Source organism: Leuresthes tenuis, unplaced genomic scaffold (assembly GCF_036924035.1).
Source record: "Leuresthes tenuis unplaced genomic scaffold, fLeuTen1.0.hap1 SCAF_1, whole genome shotgun sequence".
In the NCBI taxonomy this organism is placed as follows: domain Eukaryota; kingdom Metazoa; phylum Chordata; class Actinopteri; order Atheriniformes; family Atherinopsidae; genus Leuresthes; species Leuresthes tenuis.
In genome coordinates, this window is record NW_027325355.1 from 20,526,643 (window position 1) to 20,549,998 (window position 23,356).

A 23,356-nucleotide genomic window follows, 5' to 3' on the forward strand; every position below is an offset into this window, starting at 1 on the left:
TTGGTTGGAGAAATTCAGCATTCTGATGATGCTACTTAGAGTTTTGAGCATTTTTCTGGATTTTTTACAAAACAAACAACCAGTAAGCTAATAAAATAAGTGCTTTGGACTTGGCTAGCTCAGGGTTTTGAAATACAAGATGATAAAATGAAAAAGACCCACCTGTACACACTACTGGGTTCTACACAGTTTTTCTTATTGCTGCCATACAGGCCAGCAACAAGTGATGACGAATGGTGAGAGAGGAGCATATATATCTTTTTAAATGGAGGGGGAGAATGTTTGCTGTTGGGAAAAGGGATCACCTCAAAGAAACACAGATCTGCCAGACTTTATTGCGTTGTTTATCATTGATAAGATCGAGATGCCTGGAAAATAGTGTGTATACCAGCAATCACCTGTTGGTTAATACACAGCCTGGACTACAGGGTATTCAGAAGATAAACTAACTTAAATTAACCTTTTAATAATACAGGACATTGTTGCTGCCATCATGTTTGATTGAGGACATACAGTACGTCACTTCCAGCACACATAGATCATCTAATACATAGTTTAAATGGTGCAAACAGGATTTTTAGCACTTTGCTGTCATCCAGAGGGGAATCAAGTTCGCAAAGCAGACTCCACAGTTGTGGAACTGAATTGAAGGACAATAATTCAAATATTGTTGTAAAATGTCTGACTGAGTGACCCAGGACACTCATAGCTAGCATCAAATCACAAGTTACTTCTAACAATGTATAATCAATTCAACAGTTAAACAAATTCAGTCACTGTGGGTGTCAAACCCTGCCTCATCCTGCAGGCTGTTCACTAAAATAGAGCACAAGACGGGCTGCTACCAACACATCCATAATAAGGAGACTGTGGCTCAGGAAGTAGAGCAGCCAATCAAAATGTTGGAGGTGTATCCTTGGGCAGGACACTGAATCCCAAATTACCCCCGATATGAAAATATGTGGATGATTGAGGAAAAAAAAGTACAGCAAAGGCAAAAATAGATGTTGTATGGTAAATGGACTAAAAGTGCTATATGCAGTAAAGGTAGTCTATGTAATGATGACTAGCTGCACTCCGGCTAGTCATCATTATAAAGGTTAACAAACATAAATTGTCACCCAGTTTTATGTCAAAGATGCATTTACATCTGTATGTGGATGCCTGGAAAAAATAAAACATACAATAAACTGGACAATGCCCCAATTCCACATTTAAAATCCTATTGGCTAAACTGGCAGAGTAAACGTAAGAGTGGGTCTCCAACATTGTGCCTCATGTGACAGTGTCTGCGCACCATTTAAAAGAGGTTTATCCTGCTTGTATGCTGGATCACCTGCTCAGAGGAGTGGTCAAATAAACCTGCATTCACTGAGGCTTGTGTGGTACATTAACAGTGCTAACATGGTTTAAAACCAGTTCCATATTTTCACAAATGCCCTCTTTTCAGTGACTTTAAAGAAATGTTAAGAACTGTATCAGACTGCACTGAATTTAACTGAACTTAACTGAATCAAAACTAATCTTTCTGTATGAAAATGTATCGTTGCTTAATCTTATCGTCCACCTTATATTTTGATACGTATCTAATTTTCTAAGGGACAGATACGCACTCTTAGCATTTAGACAGATCTACAACATTTTTCACCACAACTTTTCTAAAGCTTAGATTTTACCTGACCTTTGTACAGAGGGGCAGGCAGCGCAAGGTCCAGATAATGTCCGCTCTGACTGATTTAGACATTTGTGTTCTTCCAAAAGGCTCCTTTCACTAATGTCCTGTCACAGGGCTGCAGTTCATGTGTGCTTAAAAGTCTGGAGAAAAAAAGCAAACAATAAATACTGTGTTATCATTAGATTCCATTTCTCTGTTTTTCCACATGCATGTGGCATGAAGTCATTCTCACCTTACATTCATTATTTCTCTCACATTCACCTTTTAAACATCTGCTCTCTGCATTATGTGATCTGTATCACTTTTATGAGAACTTTGAAAAAGCCTAAGTGAATATTCTCTCAACCATTCCTTCTTTTAAATGGAAGGTGTCTATATGTACCGTAATGCTAATATTGGCCTGTAATCAGCTTTACTTCCCTGCCAGTAGTCATCTTATATGGGTAAGGACAGATTTTTCCAAATGACGTAGATGTCGCTTTGTAAGGAAAATGGGAAAGCTATAAAAATGCAATTAGAGTGAAAGATGTTTAAAAGTGTATGTGCCATTTATATGGTGATCACATCTGGGTGTGGGTGAGATCACATTATTTCGACAGGGGCGTCTGTGTGTGACATGTCGGGGCCATAATTGAAGCAGGTTGCTGTGCCAGACTAGCCATTATGGGGCTGAATTTTGATCTAATCCACAGTGTTAGTGGCCTTAAAAAGATAATGCTCCTGTACCGGGGTCCAGTCACTGGGGAGGCTGAGCATATAGTGTATGTGTGCGTGTGAGAAAGAGAGGGTACGTGTGTGTACATATACAGGAGTAGACAGCTGAAACCAAGCCAAAGGCAGAGCAGCATGCCTGAAGCATGAGCAGCAAACTTTCCAGAGAAAGTGAGACCCCCCCCCAGCTGGTCTCTTCAGAGCGGTATAACTTAAAGACCACTACAGTACACTAACATGAACTGACACTGTGGATCCAGGAGGAAGAAGGAGGACCTGAGGATGATGAAATCAGAGTTGGTGATGGAGAATTGTAGCGGAAAAGACAAGAGACAGACAAGCAAACAGCCCGAGAAATCCATGTAGCGGACAGATGAAATAAAACAAGCGTGAGAAATGCCAAGAAAAACACTGTGAAAGGTGGGGAAAAAAAATCATCAAATGTTGGAGGACCTGCCAGAAAAGACAGAGTGGAAGAAATACCCAACACACTCCAAATTGCAGAGCCGGGGCATTAGAGTAGCTTGTCAATCACATTCCCCTCGACACCGTCAGAGCAGGTGAGCCGAGGTTTAACTGATACACACACAGATGAGTCAATTACAGCCCGGCGTGGCAGAATGTCACAAGCATCCAGACACTGAACCAACGGCTTAACCTCCTCACACTGCATCAATATGCCTCTCCGGACTGAGGACGAGGAAGAGGGTCTGGATGCTGCTGGAGACTGAGAGCACGTGCTTACTGTGCATATTTAGTGATCACACACTATTTGAGTCCTAAAGCAATAACACTGGCATGTAAAGATTTGAGCACACCTGTGCAAAAATTGTATTCCTCTGAATACTTAGGTGTGTGGAAGATGAATAAATCTCCAAAGTCTGGACACAAAAAGGGATTTAAGCTCTACGATAACTTTTTACAAAGGTCTTAATTAGCTTGTTAGGGCTAAGAGAGGGGTGCAAATTCAAAAGCTTCAAACTCTAAACCAAAAAACTCTGGCTTTCCTAAACTAGTCTTAACAATCGGAACCAGTTGAAAGTTGTTACAAAAGTCAGTTTGTAAAGTAATCTAGTAATGTCACTTAAAGGGAGCATATCATAGAAAAATAAATCCCCTTTATTAACATGAGAGCATACATGCTTGCGTGGTTAGAATTTAAAAAACACAACCTTTTCACTTTGTTTGGGGCTGCCTAGGTCTGTAAATATGTCATCCAGAGAGCAGTTATGATTTTCTGGGTAATGTTAAATCATAGTATCAGTTCAGAGTTGAATTATCCAGCTTCCCCATCTTTGTCTCTGCGTGATGCTGCATTGGATGGATCTCAGAAGTGAAAAGTCGGAACACTTTTGCTATGTTAAGAGCAGATTAGCACCTATTGTTCAATTGAGAAAGAAATTAGCAAACAATGGTCCACCAACACTTTGTCCAAAGATCAAATTATCATTATTGATTATTAGATGAAGACAGCCAGTGGGATTGACGGGTCATCTTTTACCTTTTGAACGGTAGCTTGTCCCCAAAGTTTTGCATGCCTCTGTGGTTGTGGATGTTTACACGTGTGCTCTGGGTTTTAGAATAGGACGACTGATTAATTTCAACTTGCACCATACTTTCTGTTTGCTGGCTTAGCTATCAGTTCAGAGTAAAGATTTCATCAGGTACTGCGGTGTAAAAGTTGACTTAGTGGGCTGCTAGGTGCTGAGTATACACACACACACATACAAAACAATTGCCAAGAAGCAATTAAAACCTTTCCTTTGAATAGTCACACTGCAGCAGAGCCTGACAGATTACTGTATATGCTTTAGCATTAAGTTTGCTAGTTTGACTGGCATCAGCTCAGTCCATTTATGACTTGAGGAACTACAAAGCAGCATCCACATGGGATATGTGAAATTGACAGACAAAGACAAAGTAAAGAAGAGTGAAAGCAGACAAAAACATTTATCAAGAATCTTTGCGCCAAATCAGCAAACGGCTAAGCGAGAGGTGTAATGTGGGTATAAAAACAAAAAGAAGAAAGGCAAGTTTGTTGGGTTTTTCTTGTTGTCCACTGACATGACGTTCATTGACTGTCAAACTAATCTGTGGTTTTGCAGATTAATTTGATATCAGTGTTTAGCTTGACAAGTGGCTTGTGTGAAATGTGAATGCGCCAACGAGCAACGAGAGAGTGTTGACAGCGCTCAAGTGTTATCAAAGTGACTCTCAACGGCTGCAACAGCTATCTGATTTGAACTTTTGATCATCCAGACGGTGGAAACAAGAAAATCCTGCCCATGTTGAAAATGACTGCCATTGTACTTCTAGCATCTAGCAGAGGCTCAGTTCAGTTGCACGTTGTTGTGAAGTACGGTGAATTACTTTGCTGCTGTTGTGACGAGCATGTAAGGCAGCCACAGAAATGTGAGTCTTCCAGCTGCTTCTACAGTCCGACAAAACCAGGAGTCTTGGGTCCTGAATAAAGAGTTTCACAGAGAACTACAGAACTCCATATTATGTAAAAAAGGAAAGTAAACTCACTGTCAACTTTAAGATTTTATATATTAGGACATTAAATAAAATAACCTGGTTCTTTCCAGGTCTTTAAAACTGAGAAAATACAACTTCAGACGAACAACAGATTACCCTATTATATTGTCAATGACCTAAAACTAAATCAAAGTACAGAAGCAGAGTGTGAAAAAAACGAAGTTATTCTTAGTGCTTCTACAGTATTTACGAGGGAAACAAGCAGTCACCCTTCTGTCCTCACATTCATCTAAACAAATCATATACCAACTGGATAAAAATAATCAGGCATTACTTTAAAGAAAATGTCCTCCTCTCGAAAACATGTGTTGTTTGTTCATGCCTTAGACTGTAAAAGTTGTCTATATAAAGAACTCCTAAAGAAAGATAAAGCATTCTGATAGTTTATGGTGCATGCAGGCAGATATGACCAATACTACGTTCGAAGAACATGCGACCTCTAGTGTGGGTGAAAGTAACTGCATGTGTTTCTTCTGCGTTAAATGATACATTCGCTGTCGCATAGTAGATTTTTTTTAACACTAACTATGATTGTTTTCTAACATCAACCAAATGCAGTTGCCTTTCTGACGCTAAGCAGAAAGTGTTGTGTTCACATGTAACCAAGGCAACCAATGATAGTATTTCTTCACTGCCTTGTTTTATATGCCCATCTTTTACTTTTATCAACCTTTAATTTCGTGATAATTGTCTATGCATCATCAGATGATTTTTATTGATTTATTGATTTATCAATTTTAGAATTGAAGGAGGTTATACTTTCTACTTTTACATCTCTTTAAATGAACTCTCCACTGACCCTAGCCATGTTTCTTTGATTCATATCAAACACAGATTTCTAAACAATCCATCCACAGCTGCTATCGCATCTCCAGCATCTGAGATAAAAGAAAAAGTAGCATGACCCCACATTTCTCTCACCCGTTATGAATGGAGACAGACAAGAAAAGTTGGCACAGACAGGGCTGTTGCTCTCTTTGCTCTCCACTAAAGAGGGGGGATAGGATGTGACTTGTCCTCATGGACACCCACAGGCCTTCATCCCTTCAGGGTGTCTCCACTGTTCATGTGTGCGTGTCCTTCATGAGTCAAGTCAAGTCAGCCTTGGGCATTCGTGTAGCCAGGCCCTCTCCTCACAGTTCATGCATCTTCACACCACAATGGCAACTCTTTTCCGCTATAAAACTGGTTAATGTATGTGCAGTATGCCATTTCCTGTGAATGCTATCTGGGAATCAAGCTAAAATAAAAGGGAATCCCCAGCTCTGCTCCCTCCACTGTCCTTCATCCTCTGAAGTGGGGTGGGTTGAAATAAGGCATGCTAGGAAAACACACTCTGGGAGGGTGGTCAGAGCAGACAAGTCACATATATCTGCTGATTACAGAGGAAATCCATGATGTGAACTTGTACAGAGATACAGATCTGCATGCGTGTGGTTTATTTTGTGATACAGAGCAGGATAGTCATCATTTCTATCCCCATTTGTCAGGGAAAGATCAAGGTAAGACACGAGTGCAAGGCTGAGCCAGGGAATGTGTACTTTAAATTGGGCAAGAGGTCACCCAAGTACATTGGGGTAACAAGGATTCTGCCCCCTGTAGGACAAAGTTTGATTCAGTGTTGTTGTAGCCTGCATAAAAATCAAATCAAATATTTTTGAAAATTTGGCTGCATGTCTATTCTTTCATCAACTTTATCTCCAGAAGAGTTTTAAATAAGTAATTTGTGAACACGATTGGCAAACTCTCTGAGTGTGTGTGTGTGTGTCGTTCTCATTTCCTCCCTATCATGGAGCTTATCTCTGGACTGCAAAGAATTGGGGGTGAGGAATGACAGAATGGAAAGAGGAGATGGAAGAGTGTGGCAGAGAGAAACACAGAGCGAGGGATGGAAAGTCAAGCTGTGGAGTGAGAAGGGCAGGCAGTTGGTAACTTGTGCTTTTGTGAGTGCAGAGTGCAGTCGAGGCAGTTTCTCTGTTATGTCTAAAAAAGAGGCATAATGAAGGGGAAGTAACTTTTAAATGAGCGGGTAAAACTTCCCATTAAGTCTTTTCTCTCTGTATCGGGTGACATGACTCTCCAAAAGACTGTCTCAGCAAAATGAAAAAATTTAGAAAAAAATAAACAATTACACATTAAAATAATTCCCCTTTTTTTGTATCCTCAGAAAATACTTTACTGAATTACAAAGAGACTTGCATCAAAACCATTTTGCTCCACATCTCCTTCAGGCAGCCGCTCTGTGGTGGAAAAATTACGTCAAGAATAGGAGCCAGAGGTGGAAATCCAGATGTACTTAGTGAAAATGCAAACACACACCACAAGGAAGCAAGTTTGTCTTCACTGCAAACAGCTTCTCAATTAGCCACTAATTGCATCGCCTTAATGAGTTGGACATTTCTTTTTGCTAATGAAGCTGGTGGCAGGCGCAGAGAGAGTGTGTGTGTGTGTGTACGAGGTGTGTGCATGTTTTTGAAAGACAGAAATCGGAGAGACACAGCGGAGATCTAATGTAGTCAGGTCGGCAGCTCATTTTCAGCGAGCTGTTTGGCATTCTCTGGAAGGAATGCGTAGATGGATTACACTGCTGGCTGCTACAGTGACTTTCCAATCAGGCTCCACTTTGTCTTCACCCTTATCTAATCCACGCTGGAATGACCATCCCTGCAAACTAAATAGGAGGGGGGGGTTCAGGTGTCTTGTCTGTTTCTTACAGTGTGATTTGAGAAAATAAACTCCAGTTGGTCTGAAAATTAAGTCTGTTCAGGAAAATTTAATTTGCATCCTATATTGATATGCATATAGTGTACCACTGAGTGCAAATGGAAACTTACAAGTTCAACTTCAAGAAGAAATGCAGAGTAGAACACAAATATGTTGTGAACAGGTTAGATACAGCATGTTAAAGAGAGACGCCAGGCATTTTGGAAGAAAGTCTATTTACAATTTAGTCTCTGGTTCTGGTTTAATCAGTAATTAAACCCGGACCCTGAACTATTAATTTTGAATGAAAACCGCACAAGCTCTGTGCTTCACTGGTTTGAGTTTCTGTCCCAGCACACTAAATTTACAGAGTAAATCAACAGATCATCATGTAAACTGAATAGTTTGGCCACTTAAAGACATCTTGGTAAACATTTACTTGCTTACTATTAAAGAGTTAAATGAAAAGACTAAAACCACTTTAATCTCAATAAAGAGGAAGCTCCTGCCAGCAAGCAGTAAGCTGTTTGTCACGGTTTACAGTCTTTGTGCTAAGCTAAGCTAACTGACTGTGGCGGGTGTTGATCCTTTCATGTAATTTTCTGCAACTGAATTACAGACTTTCAGTCAAAGAACTGCTTTGACACTCATCACTGATTCATCAGGGTCTCAAGTCTCTTCAGATAATCATAAATAAGATAGAGCTGAACTCACTGCACACATGCTACCATTAACTTTGGTTTAACTTTGATGGTAATTTTGTCAGATAATGCTGCAGTTATAAAATCAGGCATTTATAAGAGTCACTAAATCTTTTGACAGTGACATATAGTCATAAAGGGCTGCTTTTTGTTTAAAGGAAAAGCCATCAGTCTCGAGTGAAGGAAGCACCCCAGATCAACTGTGCCACCAAGAGCATTCTTGTTTTCCTTTAGGATTCCTTATCGTCACTGATGGTCATACAATCAGAAAACCAAAATGTCCTGTGAAGTCCTGTAGAGAGAGCAAATAACCTCAACTGTTGCCTTGTTTCCATGTAACTGTCAAGCAAAGTTGAATTGCGTTTCAGAGTCTCAGTTTTGACATACTGGAGGAATCCAAGCAGAGGATAAGGTGAGTACTTTGATGACAACAGTAGCCAAATTAAAAGCAGGTATGTTTTTCTCAATTTATGGTTAAATTCTGAATTTCTTCTGATTGATCAGGACAAATCCCGCAACACTGAGAAAATGTATTTGCTTAGGCTCGCTTTCAAACTGATTTAAAGTTATTTTTACATTTTGTACAAGTTATTTGCATCGAGCTTCTTCAGGTCCACTTGTGATATAGTTTGAGATCTGACTTCTGCAGCAACAGCACCATAGAAAACATCTCAAAGCTGGAGATTAATGCAGCTCAGGGTCAAAAACTGACTACAGCAGTTTGTCTGGAATATCTTATTTGACACCTGCATGTATCAGTCAGAGAAGTATGGCTAATTGAAAAATAATGATGCCTCATAACTTCACGTTTCCACTGCATTTGGGAAATCACCTGCTGATCGTAAAGACAATACATCACACACCGTTCTCAGTCTCACACAGAAAACTAAGCAGTCTCTAATTCCTCTTGGGCCTGGCAACGTTTCATCTCAGACAGGCGGCCGGGCTAACAGGGACACATAACATATTACCCCCCATCCTTTCCCTGCCATTCAAAGCAACCCAACACTTCTGACACAAGCTCACCCCCAGCACCCCTGATGGCCAAGCAAAACACCTGGCATCTGTATGAGAAGGGTGCCAATTTCACAGTGACTGCCAGGCGGTCAGCTGAGCCTCTGCCACACATGTATAAGTAACATGTGTGCAAGCATGGAGCGCTACGGGTGCAGACGATTTGTGTGTCGGAGCTGAGAGCAGGTGTGTGTGTGAGACACAGCAGTGAAAGTATGTGTTAGAATATGAACATAATATGCAAGCAGTGACAGACAGCTCAGTCTGGACACACACAAAAACCACAGTTTGGCAACCTCTGTGCTTTTGGAAACATTTATAGCTTTATATCTGTATGCTCAACCACACTAGTGTGTGTTAACTTGCATACATGTCAAGTACTGGATAGAGTGTATATATATAATTTTATAAGGTACCAATGTCTCACTGACATTGATGCATTTCCCAGCTGTGTGCATCTATTCCCTGGCTGAAGTTTTGTGTGTGTCAGAGGCCAGAGCTGGTGCTGAAAGCCTGATGGATGGGTTCCAGAGGTCATGGATTTCAGCTGTTGCCGATAACATCGCAACCCGTTTAAACCACGCTGCTTGCAACCAGAGTGCACAGTGCTTTTTGCTCTTTTTCATTGTCAGAGTGGTAGGACAGCTGAGAAACCTGGTGGGATATCTGAAGAGGACATTATGGAAGGGTTTGGATGCCAAGCTGGCAGGGGTCTGATTGGTCCAACAGCTCTGAGCCTCCTCAGCCAAGGAGGCAAAACAACAATGCAGTGACACACTGATGCTCTGCAGAGGAGTCCACATGGAGCAGGCCTACAGAGGACTATCTTGTATCACTCTGGCTGATTTAAAGAGGAATTGGATTTCAAATGAAAATATCTTAGAAGCACCTCAAAAAGTGTCTTCAGAGAGCAGGTTTGTGTTCATGTCAACTGATTGCACCTATATATGATTTTGGAACAAAGAGTAAAACACCTTATTGTTTTCGATTAGGGATTTTACTGTATCTGAGGTGTAAGGAGCCTAGTGACCCTTACCACAAAAGGGGGGAAAAGAAGAAACAAATGCTCTTCGTCATAATGGGATATATGAACCTTACATTGTTGCCAAGACGATGTCATCAGCTCTGTAAAGGGCTGCTGTGCCAGGAGCGGCGGCCACGTTGCCATGGCGACAGCTGGTGTAAAAGACAGTGGCTGGTGGTTAGGCTGTGGTGTGTGGGCGACCAACGAGGCCAACACTGCTTCTTGGGTAAATATGCTCTAAATTAACAGCGCTGCTGTATCGACTTTGCACAAGAAGAAGAAGAAGAAGAGAAAGAGGCATTAAGCACAAATGGGCGTCTTAAACATAAGGTGAAACCGAGCAAGAATATTGCAGAGGATATGAAATTATTTCCAATATCAGCCCAGCTGTAGAAATTCAATTTCACAGTTCGTGAACAATATCAAACAAACACACTGGCTGAAAGAGCACACTCCAACTTGAGTGATACCGTATCAAAAGGCTACACAGCAGACATAAAAGCGAATGAGGAGGGTGAAGGGCAGGCTAACGGCAAATCGTAATCCATAATCGGCCGATCTCCATATTCAGGCTGTTTAAACTGCACATTAGCCACCAGTTATTCCCATCATCTGCCTCATAGTTAGTAAGAAGGGGAGTGGGCCAGCGTTCTAATGAACTGTATAATTAAATGAGAAGCTCCGCTCGGCCCGCTCCGTCTAAACTCGAGACCATGATGCCTTAACGAGGGCTGAATTGAAACAAATGGCAGCAGGTGAAGGACAGAAGGACAGCGGGCTAATATAGTGGAATGTGCCTTTAATGAAGAGCATGGAAGTGGGGAGGCGAGAGCAGGCCGAGGTCAGCGTGGGCACTCAGGCGTGTCTTCATCCTGCGGTGGATGGGTGTACCGCCGCTGCACACACTCACAGTCTACTGTACATACACCCCACACACCCCCGCTGCCTTTATGTGGAGCATTGCAGGAGACAGATAACTGTTTCAGCTTTCCACTTTGCCCTCCTAGGAGCACGGGTTTTGATTGACACATGCTAACAAGGTAAGGTGTTCAACAGGGGCACCGGCAGAATAGGTAATGGTAATAGAACTTAATCGGGGAATTCTTCCTCAACACCGCGATTCACGACAATCGACTGGGGGAAAACATGTGCGTCTCGGTTTTTCAGAACAAAAATGTGGGCTTAAGAGGTGTCCAATTAATCCTCGCAAAAACCCTGTGTCATAAACTGGGGGTTGATGTGAGGTTTTTTTTCTTCTTAAAAACAAAGAGATCCGAGCAGGATGCTGGGTGCGGACAGCTGATAAACAGCTATTAAGGAAAGGCCGTAGTCTTTCTTGAAATCAAAGGTAATGCAGACAGAGAGAAAAACTTCTTCACATGGAGAGTGTCTCAGCTGATATGAAGCATGAAAATATGTCCATCAACAAATCAACAGCCGTGACCGCATCCAGCATGAGCAAGTGTATCATGTGATTGAACCAACAAATTCCTTCTGGATAACCATGAACAAAGAGGAGACTCTCACAAGACCATGCAGACTGTAACTAATTACATAAAGTGTGGATGGAAGAGTCTTTTCAGTGAGATGGGTGTTACGGCCAAGTACCCCTGACAGCCTGGTCTAAGCTTTTGTTTAATGGACATAAAGTGCAATTAATTCCTGGATATTAAGTTGCTGTTGTTTATTATCTTTGGCAGCAAACTGACCACAAGCGTTTGAAGGAAGCTGTTTACAGCCTACTTATTCTTTAAGTACAGTGAGGAGCCAGTGAGGCCAGCTTAAGTGCTCTAAGTTGTGTTGCCCTCATTGTAAATGAGAGAAGACACCGGCCTTGCTGGACCACAGGAGATATTGGCAGACTGCTTCATGCTTCCAGGAACTGGAGGTTTAGCTTGGAATGCCTTTTGAACGACCCCCAAATCTTGCACAAACTTATTAAATTTAGCCATCCCATAAAAAGAGTCAACTTGAGTCAAATTTGGTTTGTGGATGTTTGAGGATGGACACTAAAACATCTATCTACATCTGTCTGCATGCATTTGTTGCTTCCCTCTGCCAGTTTCTTTTGACAAACTTGATTAAATAGCATGTACAGCACAAGATTCTCAAAGGGAACTGGTAGTACATTTGAATGGACTATATGCATTTAAAAATCTCCCATTTGGGTAACATTTCAACGGATTATAAACCAAAATAGATTTGCAGTTAACTACAGAGTCATGACATTGAACTTTTCAATCGATGAACAGCTCTGAAATATATATATACTCTATATAACCTATATAACCCTGTGTTTAGTTTTTGGTGGGAGGGACAATGTCGATCTTGGTTAGAAATGTTCAACTCTCCCTCAGGTTTCATGATGAAGATAAGGAAATATTATTTATCTTTTCATGATTCTGCGCTAGTGTATTTTATCCATAGAGACCAAGATTGTTTAGCTCTGTCCTCACAGTTACTGACTGAATTTGAGGTTTTTCCAGTGGAAGTTTCACAAAATAGACCAAGGCTCAAGGGCTTATTAGCCAAGCAAAGGGAACTTTTACCACAGGTTTAGATGGGATCTAAGGACTCCATGCAAAGCCTTTGGGTGCTACGGTATGTTGTTAAGCCACAGTCATCTTACTCAGGGACAAGTACATGTGATAATAGTATTAGAGTTATATAAAGACCCTGTTAGATTCTTCATTAATGAGTCAGTTTTGTAGATATGAAGAATGATGTTGAATATCATGTATAAATTATGTTTCTGTGCTATATAACCTAAACATTCCTAAATAATTTCCTTTTCAAAATTCCATGTTTTTGCTGACTCAGATTTCCACAATTCTCTTTGACTTTTGACCTCTCAGGCCATTTTTGACATCTGTGGTGTAAACCTGTTGGTTTTTATTGAATGGCTTTGAAATCCAACAGAGATCGTGTTTGATGGAATGCGTTCCATTTAAAGTCAGATGTGGACGTTTCCCTCTTTCTGCCCCGAATGATCAACTGGGGTTTCCCCAGTGTCAGATTTCAGATTGTAAAAGTCAGAGAAACCTCACCACATGACCTTCAGGTCCAACATGGCTGCCCTGCACATAAGAAAGTTGTCTTTGCTGCAGTAATGAACTGTTTATCAGCTTTTTTCTCCCACTTTGTGTCTCATTAAAGCAGTCACACAGATAGTCCCGTGAGCACTTTTAATACAAATAAAGTAGTTGTGTTGCCTTTGTTAAATTATTCATAGTAATCACATCCCTGAAAACATATAGTAATATTAAATCCCTCGCTGTGATTGCTGTGTGTTGCCTCACAGGGTATTATACTGACAAGTGGAAGATTATTTCAGCTAATATACATACACAAGCTCTTTTTCTCTGACACGTAGTTGCTGCACATTCAACATTGACTTTCATATCTTTTCACTTGCAATATGGTGTTATATGAGATAACGGAAAACGAGAGCTTAAGTCCTATCTGGTGCTCTATATCCACGCTTTTTCTGTGTTCCATGCGTGCATTACCATACCGTCATGTTTGTATTATCACTGCATGCTTCTCATAATGTTAAAGACTGGTGGTGTACAGTGTATGGTGGATGTGACTACTAATTAACTAAATCACCCATAACTCCCTCGTGGCTATTTTAAAGTGTGAAATGAGACTGAAAATGGGATTTTCGTTTTTATTCTTTTGTCAGAAAAAGCTAACACAGACTCTTTACTTTTATTTACCCATTTTTAAATCATAGTTTTTATTTCAAAATGTTTCCCAGATCCACCGCTTGTTTACATGTGCTTGATTGGTTTTGTTATTTGTCAGCAAGTAATTTCCTTGGTTTTGTTATCACAGGATGACCAGCAGACAGCTCCTTTTTCCTTTTCTTGTTGATTTAGCTATTTTGGTTTGCGAAAAACATTGTATCACCAGTTTTTTCAAAAGCGCAACGTGCATAGAAATGTGTAATAGTAAGCCCGTGCTTATCACTTGATCAAACAGCCAGCGTCTCCTCTGAAATAGGTCAGGAGCATATGTGCCATGAGTCTAACTGCTTTAAATAAAGCAGCTGATTAACACTTATCTGTCTGTGCTGGTTGGTTTGAGGTCTATTTCGGCTCAGACAGGGGAGGGTCATGCCAATGCAGAGACCAGACAGATCAGCATATGCCTGCTCCCTACTGGCCTGGATGCTAATTCAAAATTAACAGATAGAAAAAGCCCTTTCCGCACACACAATTATACCCCATATCAGGGCTAATTTCACCAATCAGTGCCATCTTTACGTCTGAGAGCAAATTGGGTATTAATAATTTTCTAGAGGAGATTTTCCTGCCTCTAATTGTTGGAGATAATTCAGTCATTATCAGAAAGCTGGCTACTCTTATCAGTCATCTCACAGGGCAAATTTATCTGGAGATTGTGCTCACAAAAATTAAGCTTAATATCATAATAGAGTTTTAAAGTGATGACTCATGGTGTTTGACTGAATATTTCAAATATGCATATCCTGACTAACTGAAATAGGACCAAATGAAGTTGGAGTGGAATAGGATGAAAATCTCAAAATATTTATTGCAAAGTGTTTGTAAAAAAAATCATGCACTTATTTGACAACATATTCAAATCAAACCACAACTGACACATTTTCAATGCAGCGACACTTAGGTCTGATATGTTAAAAGATAAAAAGTTTAATTTAATTCTTTATTAACTGAACAAAACACGAGGAGTCACATAGCTTACCTTTATAACCCACAACATATGTGCTGATCAAAGATTTCTACATTTTATTAGAAGCACAAGATAATATATGTATGCAATGCAATTATACACTTAATAAAAGCCCAGTAAATATATTGGTCTCAACGAATAATCAAAGGCAAAAAAACACCCAAAACTTCCAGCATGACAGCAGGATGTGAAGGAAGTCCAAGCGACAAAACATCAAGGGCTAGAAGACACAAGAAGGGCAGTTACTTCCTTTTCCTGTTGGCTGACTTCCTGTTTCTCTTGTGCTGTAGCAGTCTAGCTGATCAAGGTGATCCGACTTCATTTCCTTCAGTGTGATCAGCTTGTGCAAAATGCAAATCTGCACTACTTTTAATGCATATACTTCATTCTATACAACATTTGGCACCAGGTTTTCACAATATATCAGTACAATAATTTGTTCTTAGTTTAATCTTATCTTATAAAATCTTTGTCTTGCTGTTATATACTTTTTAACAAGCATTCCTACCAAAGACATATAGGTATTTACACACCTCAATCTTTAATCTTGTTGCTTATTATGTTCCACTAATACGGATACACTTAAATTAAGTTGAATTTTAATCTTTACATTTAAGGAGTTAGAAGAGGGACTATGTTTTTACACCGCATTTATTAAGGGGTTCTTTCGTCTTGGGTCAGGTTGTCTTTCATCTCCATCGCGGTAGTGATCTGGGCTTGTGTAGCGATCCCTGGCGGCGGGGTACCTCTCTGGGCTGGTGTATCGGCCGGGGCTGGCCTGCCGGTAGCCGTCTCCTCTCCCCCTGATGGCATCATGGTAGGGCTGCCCTCTGTGAACTGCGCTGGGAGAGGGAGGGACGTCCTGCCTCTGTGCCGCATGGTGCTTCTGACCTGTGTGGGAAGACGACGGGTAGTAGCGTGTGTAGCCGGGTGCTGGCTGGGGCTGTGTGGACGACTGAGGGAGTGGCAATCGTCCAGGGTGACTGGAACCTGGAGGGTCCTGGTGGTTTCTGGGGTATGGGCCTGGGTCTCTTGGCACAGGTCTGGAGTGAGTGGGATAATCATATGGATCCCTCCTGAAACAGAAAGATGGTTGTCTATGAGAACGTTTTTGTAACTGATAATAGCCAGGATTTGGACTGTAGGACTGCCAGAAGGTATCAGTAAAGATTCAAGACATGAAGTCACATGCTCTTATAGATGGAGGCTTTAAAATACAGTTGATGACAATATTTAATACAGGTTTGAACTGGTCTGGAGTAGAGTATGTGCCAGAGATTTGGCTCTCCCTTGTTGTAAGCCTCCTTCTGTTATTCAGTTTACGTGGCGAGGCAGTGGCCTTGACAGGATTGAGTTGTGGGGGGACGTGGATGGAGAGATGCCAAGAGATAACAGCAAATGCCTTGGTAAGCATATATCAGGTTGTGTGTGCGTTCAGCTTGTGTGTGGAGGAATGTGTGTGTCTCAGGGGTGTGCAGTAACGAGGCAGCCAGCTGGAAGTCTCCAGTTCCCTCCCACTAGCTGTGGGTGATTAGGGGCTAAACCCCTGGGTAAGGCGACACGGGGGCTTCGGAGGGGTGGAGGGGGAGGAAGAGTGAGGCTAGAGAGGGGACAGGGGAGAGGGTGAAAGAGGGGAAGCAAAAAGGGAGAGGAGAAAAGAAAAGGGAAGGCAGCTCACCTTTCATTCATACCCAAATGTTTTCCATCTTATGTGATGTTTCCAGAGCTGAGTGACAAACAAGTCAAGCCAATGTGAGTGTAAAAGTTTTCAAAAGTGGTGAGCTGCAAAATTCCTGTCCGCATTCTAAAGTCAAACTTTTGGCATTCAACTAATTCAAAATCCTTTAGTCAAACAGCTTTGCTCTCTCACACACAAAGGCTCTTCTGTAGATTCCAAACAAACTTTCCTGCCAACTTCTGTGTTAAACGCATCGCTATCTTACTGCAGCTCTTTTCGACCATTTATAGTAAGATGTCAAAAATTATGGAACTGTCTCCAAAGTGCGCAACAGATCAAAATCACATGCCACTCAGCTTATCGCCTCCTTCCACTGACGCCGGCAAAAATGATCAATTCAAACTCACTGACCGCAAGGGGTTATGATAGATAACTCCATGCTGTCAGTGAGTTCTTCTCGCTGAAGCTGCTTCTCGTGCTGACTTAGAGACTGTGCCAGTTTTTTGTGTTTCAGTCAGTAGAGAACTGGCCACAGGCCAGGAAACCTTGTTCCAGAGAGGCACAGATTCACCAACAACACCTGAGCTTGAAGTTTATGAGCTGGTTTATGGTTAAATAAAACACCTTTTTAACCTAATCTTGGGTTCAACATGATTTTCTAAAATCACCGGTATTCATTTATAAACATGACTGTTAAAAGCACTGATTTCCATTTGCCCCCCAATAGAGGCCAAGAATTAGCATTTGGTTCAAGCTGTAAACACAAAGCTTAATTTCATGGATAAAGATTCAACAGTGACAAAACAATGAATTCAAGTAAGAGTGGAAACATCAGAAATTGATTAAAGAAACGATCTTTGAGCTTAAATATGAGACTCCATTACCTATTTTACAATGTTAGTCGGGCAGGATTAGAGGAGTTTTTGACATGAATAACTTTAATGAATACATATGCTGATGAGTGTCACCATCGTCTCACAACATCTGTAGTGAATACTGTGCTCTATTTGCTAGAGGAACTAGAGTTTTGGGAGATTACCTGCTTTCCAAGAGACAAGTGGAGCTATTGCACACGTGAGTCAAATGCAAATAAATTACGCGGTTGCTTTGGTTTATTGTCTGTTTTTAGCAGGTTTACTCAAATACAATATGGAGGGATTTCTATACAGACTTTCACCAGAGGTGGGGCATGGCTCAGATTTGTGGTTAACATCTGATGACATGAGAAAACGGGTAACTGTTGGCCTCAACTTACGCAGAAAACCAGACAACTTGTTTAACGCATCGTTATAACTTTCTTATAGTAATATCAAACGTGATTTGATTTATTTTATCATTATTTGCCAGGAAAACTGAGAAGTGCTCATCAGCAATTACACCACAACACAACATTTCATAGGTTGTCTCTGACTAAATGCTAAAGAGAAACCGTGACCTGACTTTAAATGGTGTATTTCAAGGTATTCAATAGAGTGCTGGGGCTCCACAGTGCTGCTTCCTCATTAATTGTCTTTGGTTTCACGTTTGACTTATTTTGCAGTCAGTCTAAATGTAGCAGATTTTAGAATAACAGTACAAAGCATTTGGAACAGCGGAGACCTGCTGCTTTTTCAGTTTTTAAAGTGTATTTATTTGACTCATTTTTGCTTGAGTCGATTTCCGATGCACAACAGTTCAGGAGCCATGTGTTGTAATGCATGGAGAATGTGGCTTGGCACTCTAGTTGAAATAAGTGTGGCCTTTTGTGAAAAAGACGCCATCTGGATGGGAACGTATGCTGCTCCAAAACCTGTACATATCAGCCAGCAATAATGATGCCTTCACTGTTGTGCATGTTACATAAGCCATGTGCACTAATGCGCCCTCATACCATCACAAAAGCTGGCTTTTGAATTTCATGCTAATAAAAAGCTGGATGGACCTCCAACTCTTTAGCTTGGAGGACGTGACCTCCATGATTCCCCCCCAAAAATGGAATATATTGCTACATATTAAATGTATGAAGAATTAAGTACATGAACATAGGTGATAATCGCCTTTTTATGTTTGTACAGTGCAGGAAGGAGTAAAACTAAGATATGCTTCAGCTCCTTCTCAGATTATGGAAAATGAATCTCTATAATGGATAATATTTAAGAATAATTCATTAACAGATACGAACAATGACCTGGTCATTTAAATGCATATAAACACACATTTTTGAGGCAGTGCTGTTGTTGGTCTGACCCTGAAAACCGCCTAATAGCAGATGTCTGGCTATAGTTCAAACTGATATAACAGTATGTCAATCAGCTATAAAGAGCAGAATAACAGATTTAGACATTTACTTCCCACCCTTCAACAATTGCTCACACTGGTGTTATTATACAGAAGCTTTGAGCTTAGCCTCTCCCTTGTTCTGTAATCATATCCCCACGTCTCCTCCATTCAGTCCCTCGAGTCAAGCTCAGCACCTGTTGACTGGCCAATTAGAATGACTCACTCACCACAGATTATGTAGCACACAGCTTGGTTGTGAGTTTGTGTCTGCAGACTTCCCTTGAGGATATTCACGGACTGTGGTGATGTGAACTTCTACATATCTGTGTGTGTCCCACGTACCAGTATAGTGTGTTTTCTGAGGACTGGGAGGCCTGACCACCCAAACAGAGCGGTGGGACAGGATACACAGGTGGTCTCAAAAGTGAACAGCACTGCCTTGTCAGTCAGCAGAGCACAGAAGATGGAGTTCCACACACATACCGATGTGCACACGTGCACCATCAAGACTTGAGATAAGGAATAAAACGGGTTGAAGAAGCAAAAAGACCATGACGAAAAAAGTCTGAGAGAAATGAGATTCTATCTGAAATTAAGATGTGGGGAGACACAAGCAGATGTGGAGTCTGGGCAAAAACAATATATTCCTGCCAAGAAGCTGCTCTGTGAGGAGGTAGCGCAGGAGTGGAAAGGGAGAAAAAGAGAGGCGAAGGTCAAACTCCTCATTAATCCAGATTAAATGGTGAAGGCCACCAGGGGAGGCACTGAGAGGGAAAGAAAGAGGGATGGAGTGATGCAGAGTTAGAGGAGGGGGAACACCTGGGTCCTCAACCCGACTCAGGGCCACCCAAACAGACAGGAGCCTCCTTTGGCTTCCCCTTAATTCTTTCATCATTCGCCTTATATGTCCCCCTCTGCGATCTTTAATTCCCTCATCTTTTCCACTTCCATATTAATTGCTGTCTCCATCTCCTTTCTGCTCCACTTGTCTCTCCATCACCTCTCCAACCTCTCTTCTTAATATCAGTACATCCCCTCTTGCACTCACTCTTTTAATTCCCTCTATCCTCTTTCTGTCTCATAATTTCTTCCTTTCTTATCCTCACTGTTGTAGGAAGGGTAATAATGAGGGCAAAGCAGTCAAATGACAAGCAATACATTTTAGTGAGGAGCAACCATTCAACAATATAGTGTCCTCTGCACAAATTCTTGCTGGGGGAAAAAAAAAGCATGCAAGTTTGGTGCATAGTTCCTGATAGACTCATCTACTTGAATTAGTGCACAAAGGCTGACGCATAGCGCTTAGCCAAATTTTCCTTTTACCAATTTTGTGGATGACTAAGTGTAAAACCGATTAGGATTAACCATTTAGAGGTGATTCATACATCATGATGACCTCTAACCCTGAAATAACACAATCTTTTTATGCTTATAAGGAAGTAGGTTAAAGAGGTGAATGCCTTGCTTTTCAAAAGAGGGATGATCTCATGAACATGTGGTGTGTTTTCTTTTTCTTAATGGTCAAATCAAACATGGGGGAGGTTGTGAGGTACTGCAGCTAATGGCATGACTGCCTACAGCCATATGAGTAACTGTGTGTGTCCCCCAGTCAAGCAGCTGGGGGATTAGGGGGTCCACAGCTCTCAGTGACCCATCCAGAGCTCCTCATTGCTGGGTCACGCAGCTGGCTTCAGCCTGGTTGGCAGTAGGAGGGAAGTGAACATGTTTAGCCTGTATGTTTTTTGGGTGAAGTAAAATGTCCTCAATCTATGTCGAAAGCCTGCAGTGCTAGAATTTTCGATAAATTATGAGTGAATCCAGAGGAGCCAAGTAGAGCATTTCCAGTACAACTGAGTGAGTCACAGAGCGAGCCAGACATGGCTGTGTTTGTATATTCAAAGTGTCAGAATGAGATCTCCGTTTACTTGCTGACTTACATAACTCAGTTAGTCAGTAAGTCTCTGTGCTATTTAGCATATAACTAAGAGGAACAGGAAGAGGGAGCAAGGGAATTAAATATATTTGCACGAAAGACAGAGAGTAAACACCAGTGAAGAAACAAGAGGGTTGTAATGTAGGTTTTAAATGCATTGCACCTCCTTCCAACCGTAACCCAGACAGAAAAGATCATGTTGTGTAGTCTTTATCCATCCCCTTCTAAAACAAAACAATATCCCGAGGGCAGGGTGAAACTTTACTTTTGGTCTGAGTGAACCAAAAAACTCATTTCTGTTGGATTAAAACGTTGTTTGCGTTGGCGATGACAGTTAGAGGAGCTCACCTGTACCCACTAATCTAGCTTGAAAAGAGCATGTGACAGCCAGGGACAAACAGTAGGTGTGCTCTCACTCTCCTGTCAAGTACATTTCACACACACTTTTTGAAATGTCAAAACCAAAGGTTTTATTCATTAAAACATCTCATGTAAATTAGAGGTTTTCATGAGCAGTGCTCAGACAAGTAAATACACCTGAATGAGTGTCAAAAAAGGAAAATAGAGACTCAGAAATTATTTAGTATTTGATAGGTCCTTATTCTCCTCCTTTGCAGAGTATCATGTGTATGAGTGACAGTATAACACAGCAGTAATTAAAGAAGTTACTATTTGTCTGTATGAGATTGACAGATGGTATGACAGTGCTGAGAAGCTGGGAAGATAATGTACAGATGACATTTCAAAAAGCTTCAAATTAGACTGAACTAATTGTCAAATGTATTTCTAACCTAACTTATCTTGTAATGTCTGTGGATGCTTTTTTTCCATTTGAGCGAGTGTGTAAAATACTTTGGAAAACAGCAGTGGATTTATTTAATTTTCCAGCTACTTTCTTCGAATTTGATGCGTAAATGATTTGCAGAAGTCAAGGCGGAAAATGGAGACGGTGTAAAGAAACAGAACGAGATGCACATGGAAAAAAAAAAAAAAAAAGGCTGAGTTTAGCACGAGACAGATGAGACTCCAGCGTGCCCCTCATAGGTCTATATAGAGCAACAGTGCAAGGTGTGATGTGAACCACAGGGACCAACTAGAGTGGAAAGCTGTAATGACACGCTGTCTAATACATCTGACTCACACTCTGAGAACATCATCACCATATACCACACTCCCAACCGCCCTCCGAGAGCCTGTGAGAGTATGTGTAAGAGCAAATGATAGACTCAATATTACATTCAGAGCTATGCATGTGAATATGTGTTGGGAGAGTATATGATTACACACTCAGCAGTGGAAAAAAAAACAACAACAAAAAAAACGTGTCAGTATCCATCTGGGACTGCCAGAGTGGGTGTTGCTGTTTAGGCATAACTTCCGCCTTCTGACAGTGAGGAATCTGTGTGTATGGTGGTTATCCTGCACCTGCCCCCAGGAAATGGACAGAGAAAATTAGTAACCCCACACCACCATCCCCAATTCCTCATTAGACCCTCAGTCTCACCACCCGGGTCCCCTGAATACCCCCCAACAGCTGGAAAACAACCATATGTCTTTGTCAGAACATAGAGACGCACACTCTGGAAGACAAAGTTTAACTAAATCTGGTAAAGTGGGACTTTTGTATCGTTTATGACGAATTTTACATCTACACCTTTAGAACTATGTTAGATAATAACATAAATCAACGATTCAATGTAAATGTAGTACAAACTACAGCTGTGGAAAATAAACAATGGCACATGGACAAACATATTCTGGCTATTGTCCTTAATGTAAATAAGAAAATTCTTGAAACTATTATTCCAATAAGAGTGCTCTATGAGTTGCAAATAGGGAATCCCATTCTTATTCCTGCTTACATGTTACAGAGTATACCCACACACTTAAATGACTCAAATGCTGCCATTCAAAGTCAATCTATCAGCTAAAAACATTAGGGTTTTGCTCCAAAAGTGTGTTTTCTTTTCACCAAAGCATCCTGTTTTGCACTAAACTCCACTGGAGCCAGTGTTGCCAGATCTCATGACAGGACAAGCAACCTGATCTCAACCTGAGCTCAACAATCGCAAAACAGGCAATAATGTTCTTAAAAAAAACAAGTGCAAAGTCGCTTACAGTAAGTGGACTTGGCAACTCTGGAGGGTTAAGATAAGTAGAAAAAGTTGCGAATGGCAGTGTGTGAATATTGACAGAAAGATGCAAAGGGGGATTTAATCAGCTCCTGTAGCTAATATTATAACAAATGGATTCAGAGAATCTGAAGAAATCTCACTACAGAAGGGACAAGGTGAAACCAACCCTGAAGGGCCTTGATCTTTGGGCCCTCAGGCAGTACCACATTAGGAACAGGCTTAATTCTGTAGTAAAAATCAATACATGAGATGAGGAAGACTTTTGAAAA

General features: G+C 41.1%; 1 protein-coding gene across 2 annotated transcripts in view; it reads right to left on the minus strand.

Annotated features, from left to right (window-relative positions):
• Nucleotides 1–14,898: 14,898 nt before the first annotated feature.
• Nucleotides 14,899–23,356, minus strand: part of pard3ba (par-3 family cell polarity regulator beta a) — a 154,983-nt gene continuing 146,525 nt past the window's right edge. For both annotated transcript variants that reach the window (XM_072363690.1, XM_072363613.1), the window contains one exon: nucleotides 14,899–16,158. In XM_072363690.1, the coding sequence (XP_072219791.1) occupies nucleotides 15,723–16,158 (436 nt within the window). In that variant the 3' untranslated portion in view covers nucleotides 14,899–15,722. The remainder of the gene's footprint in view (nucleotides 16,159–23,356) is intronic.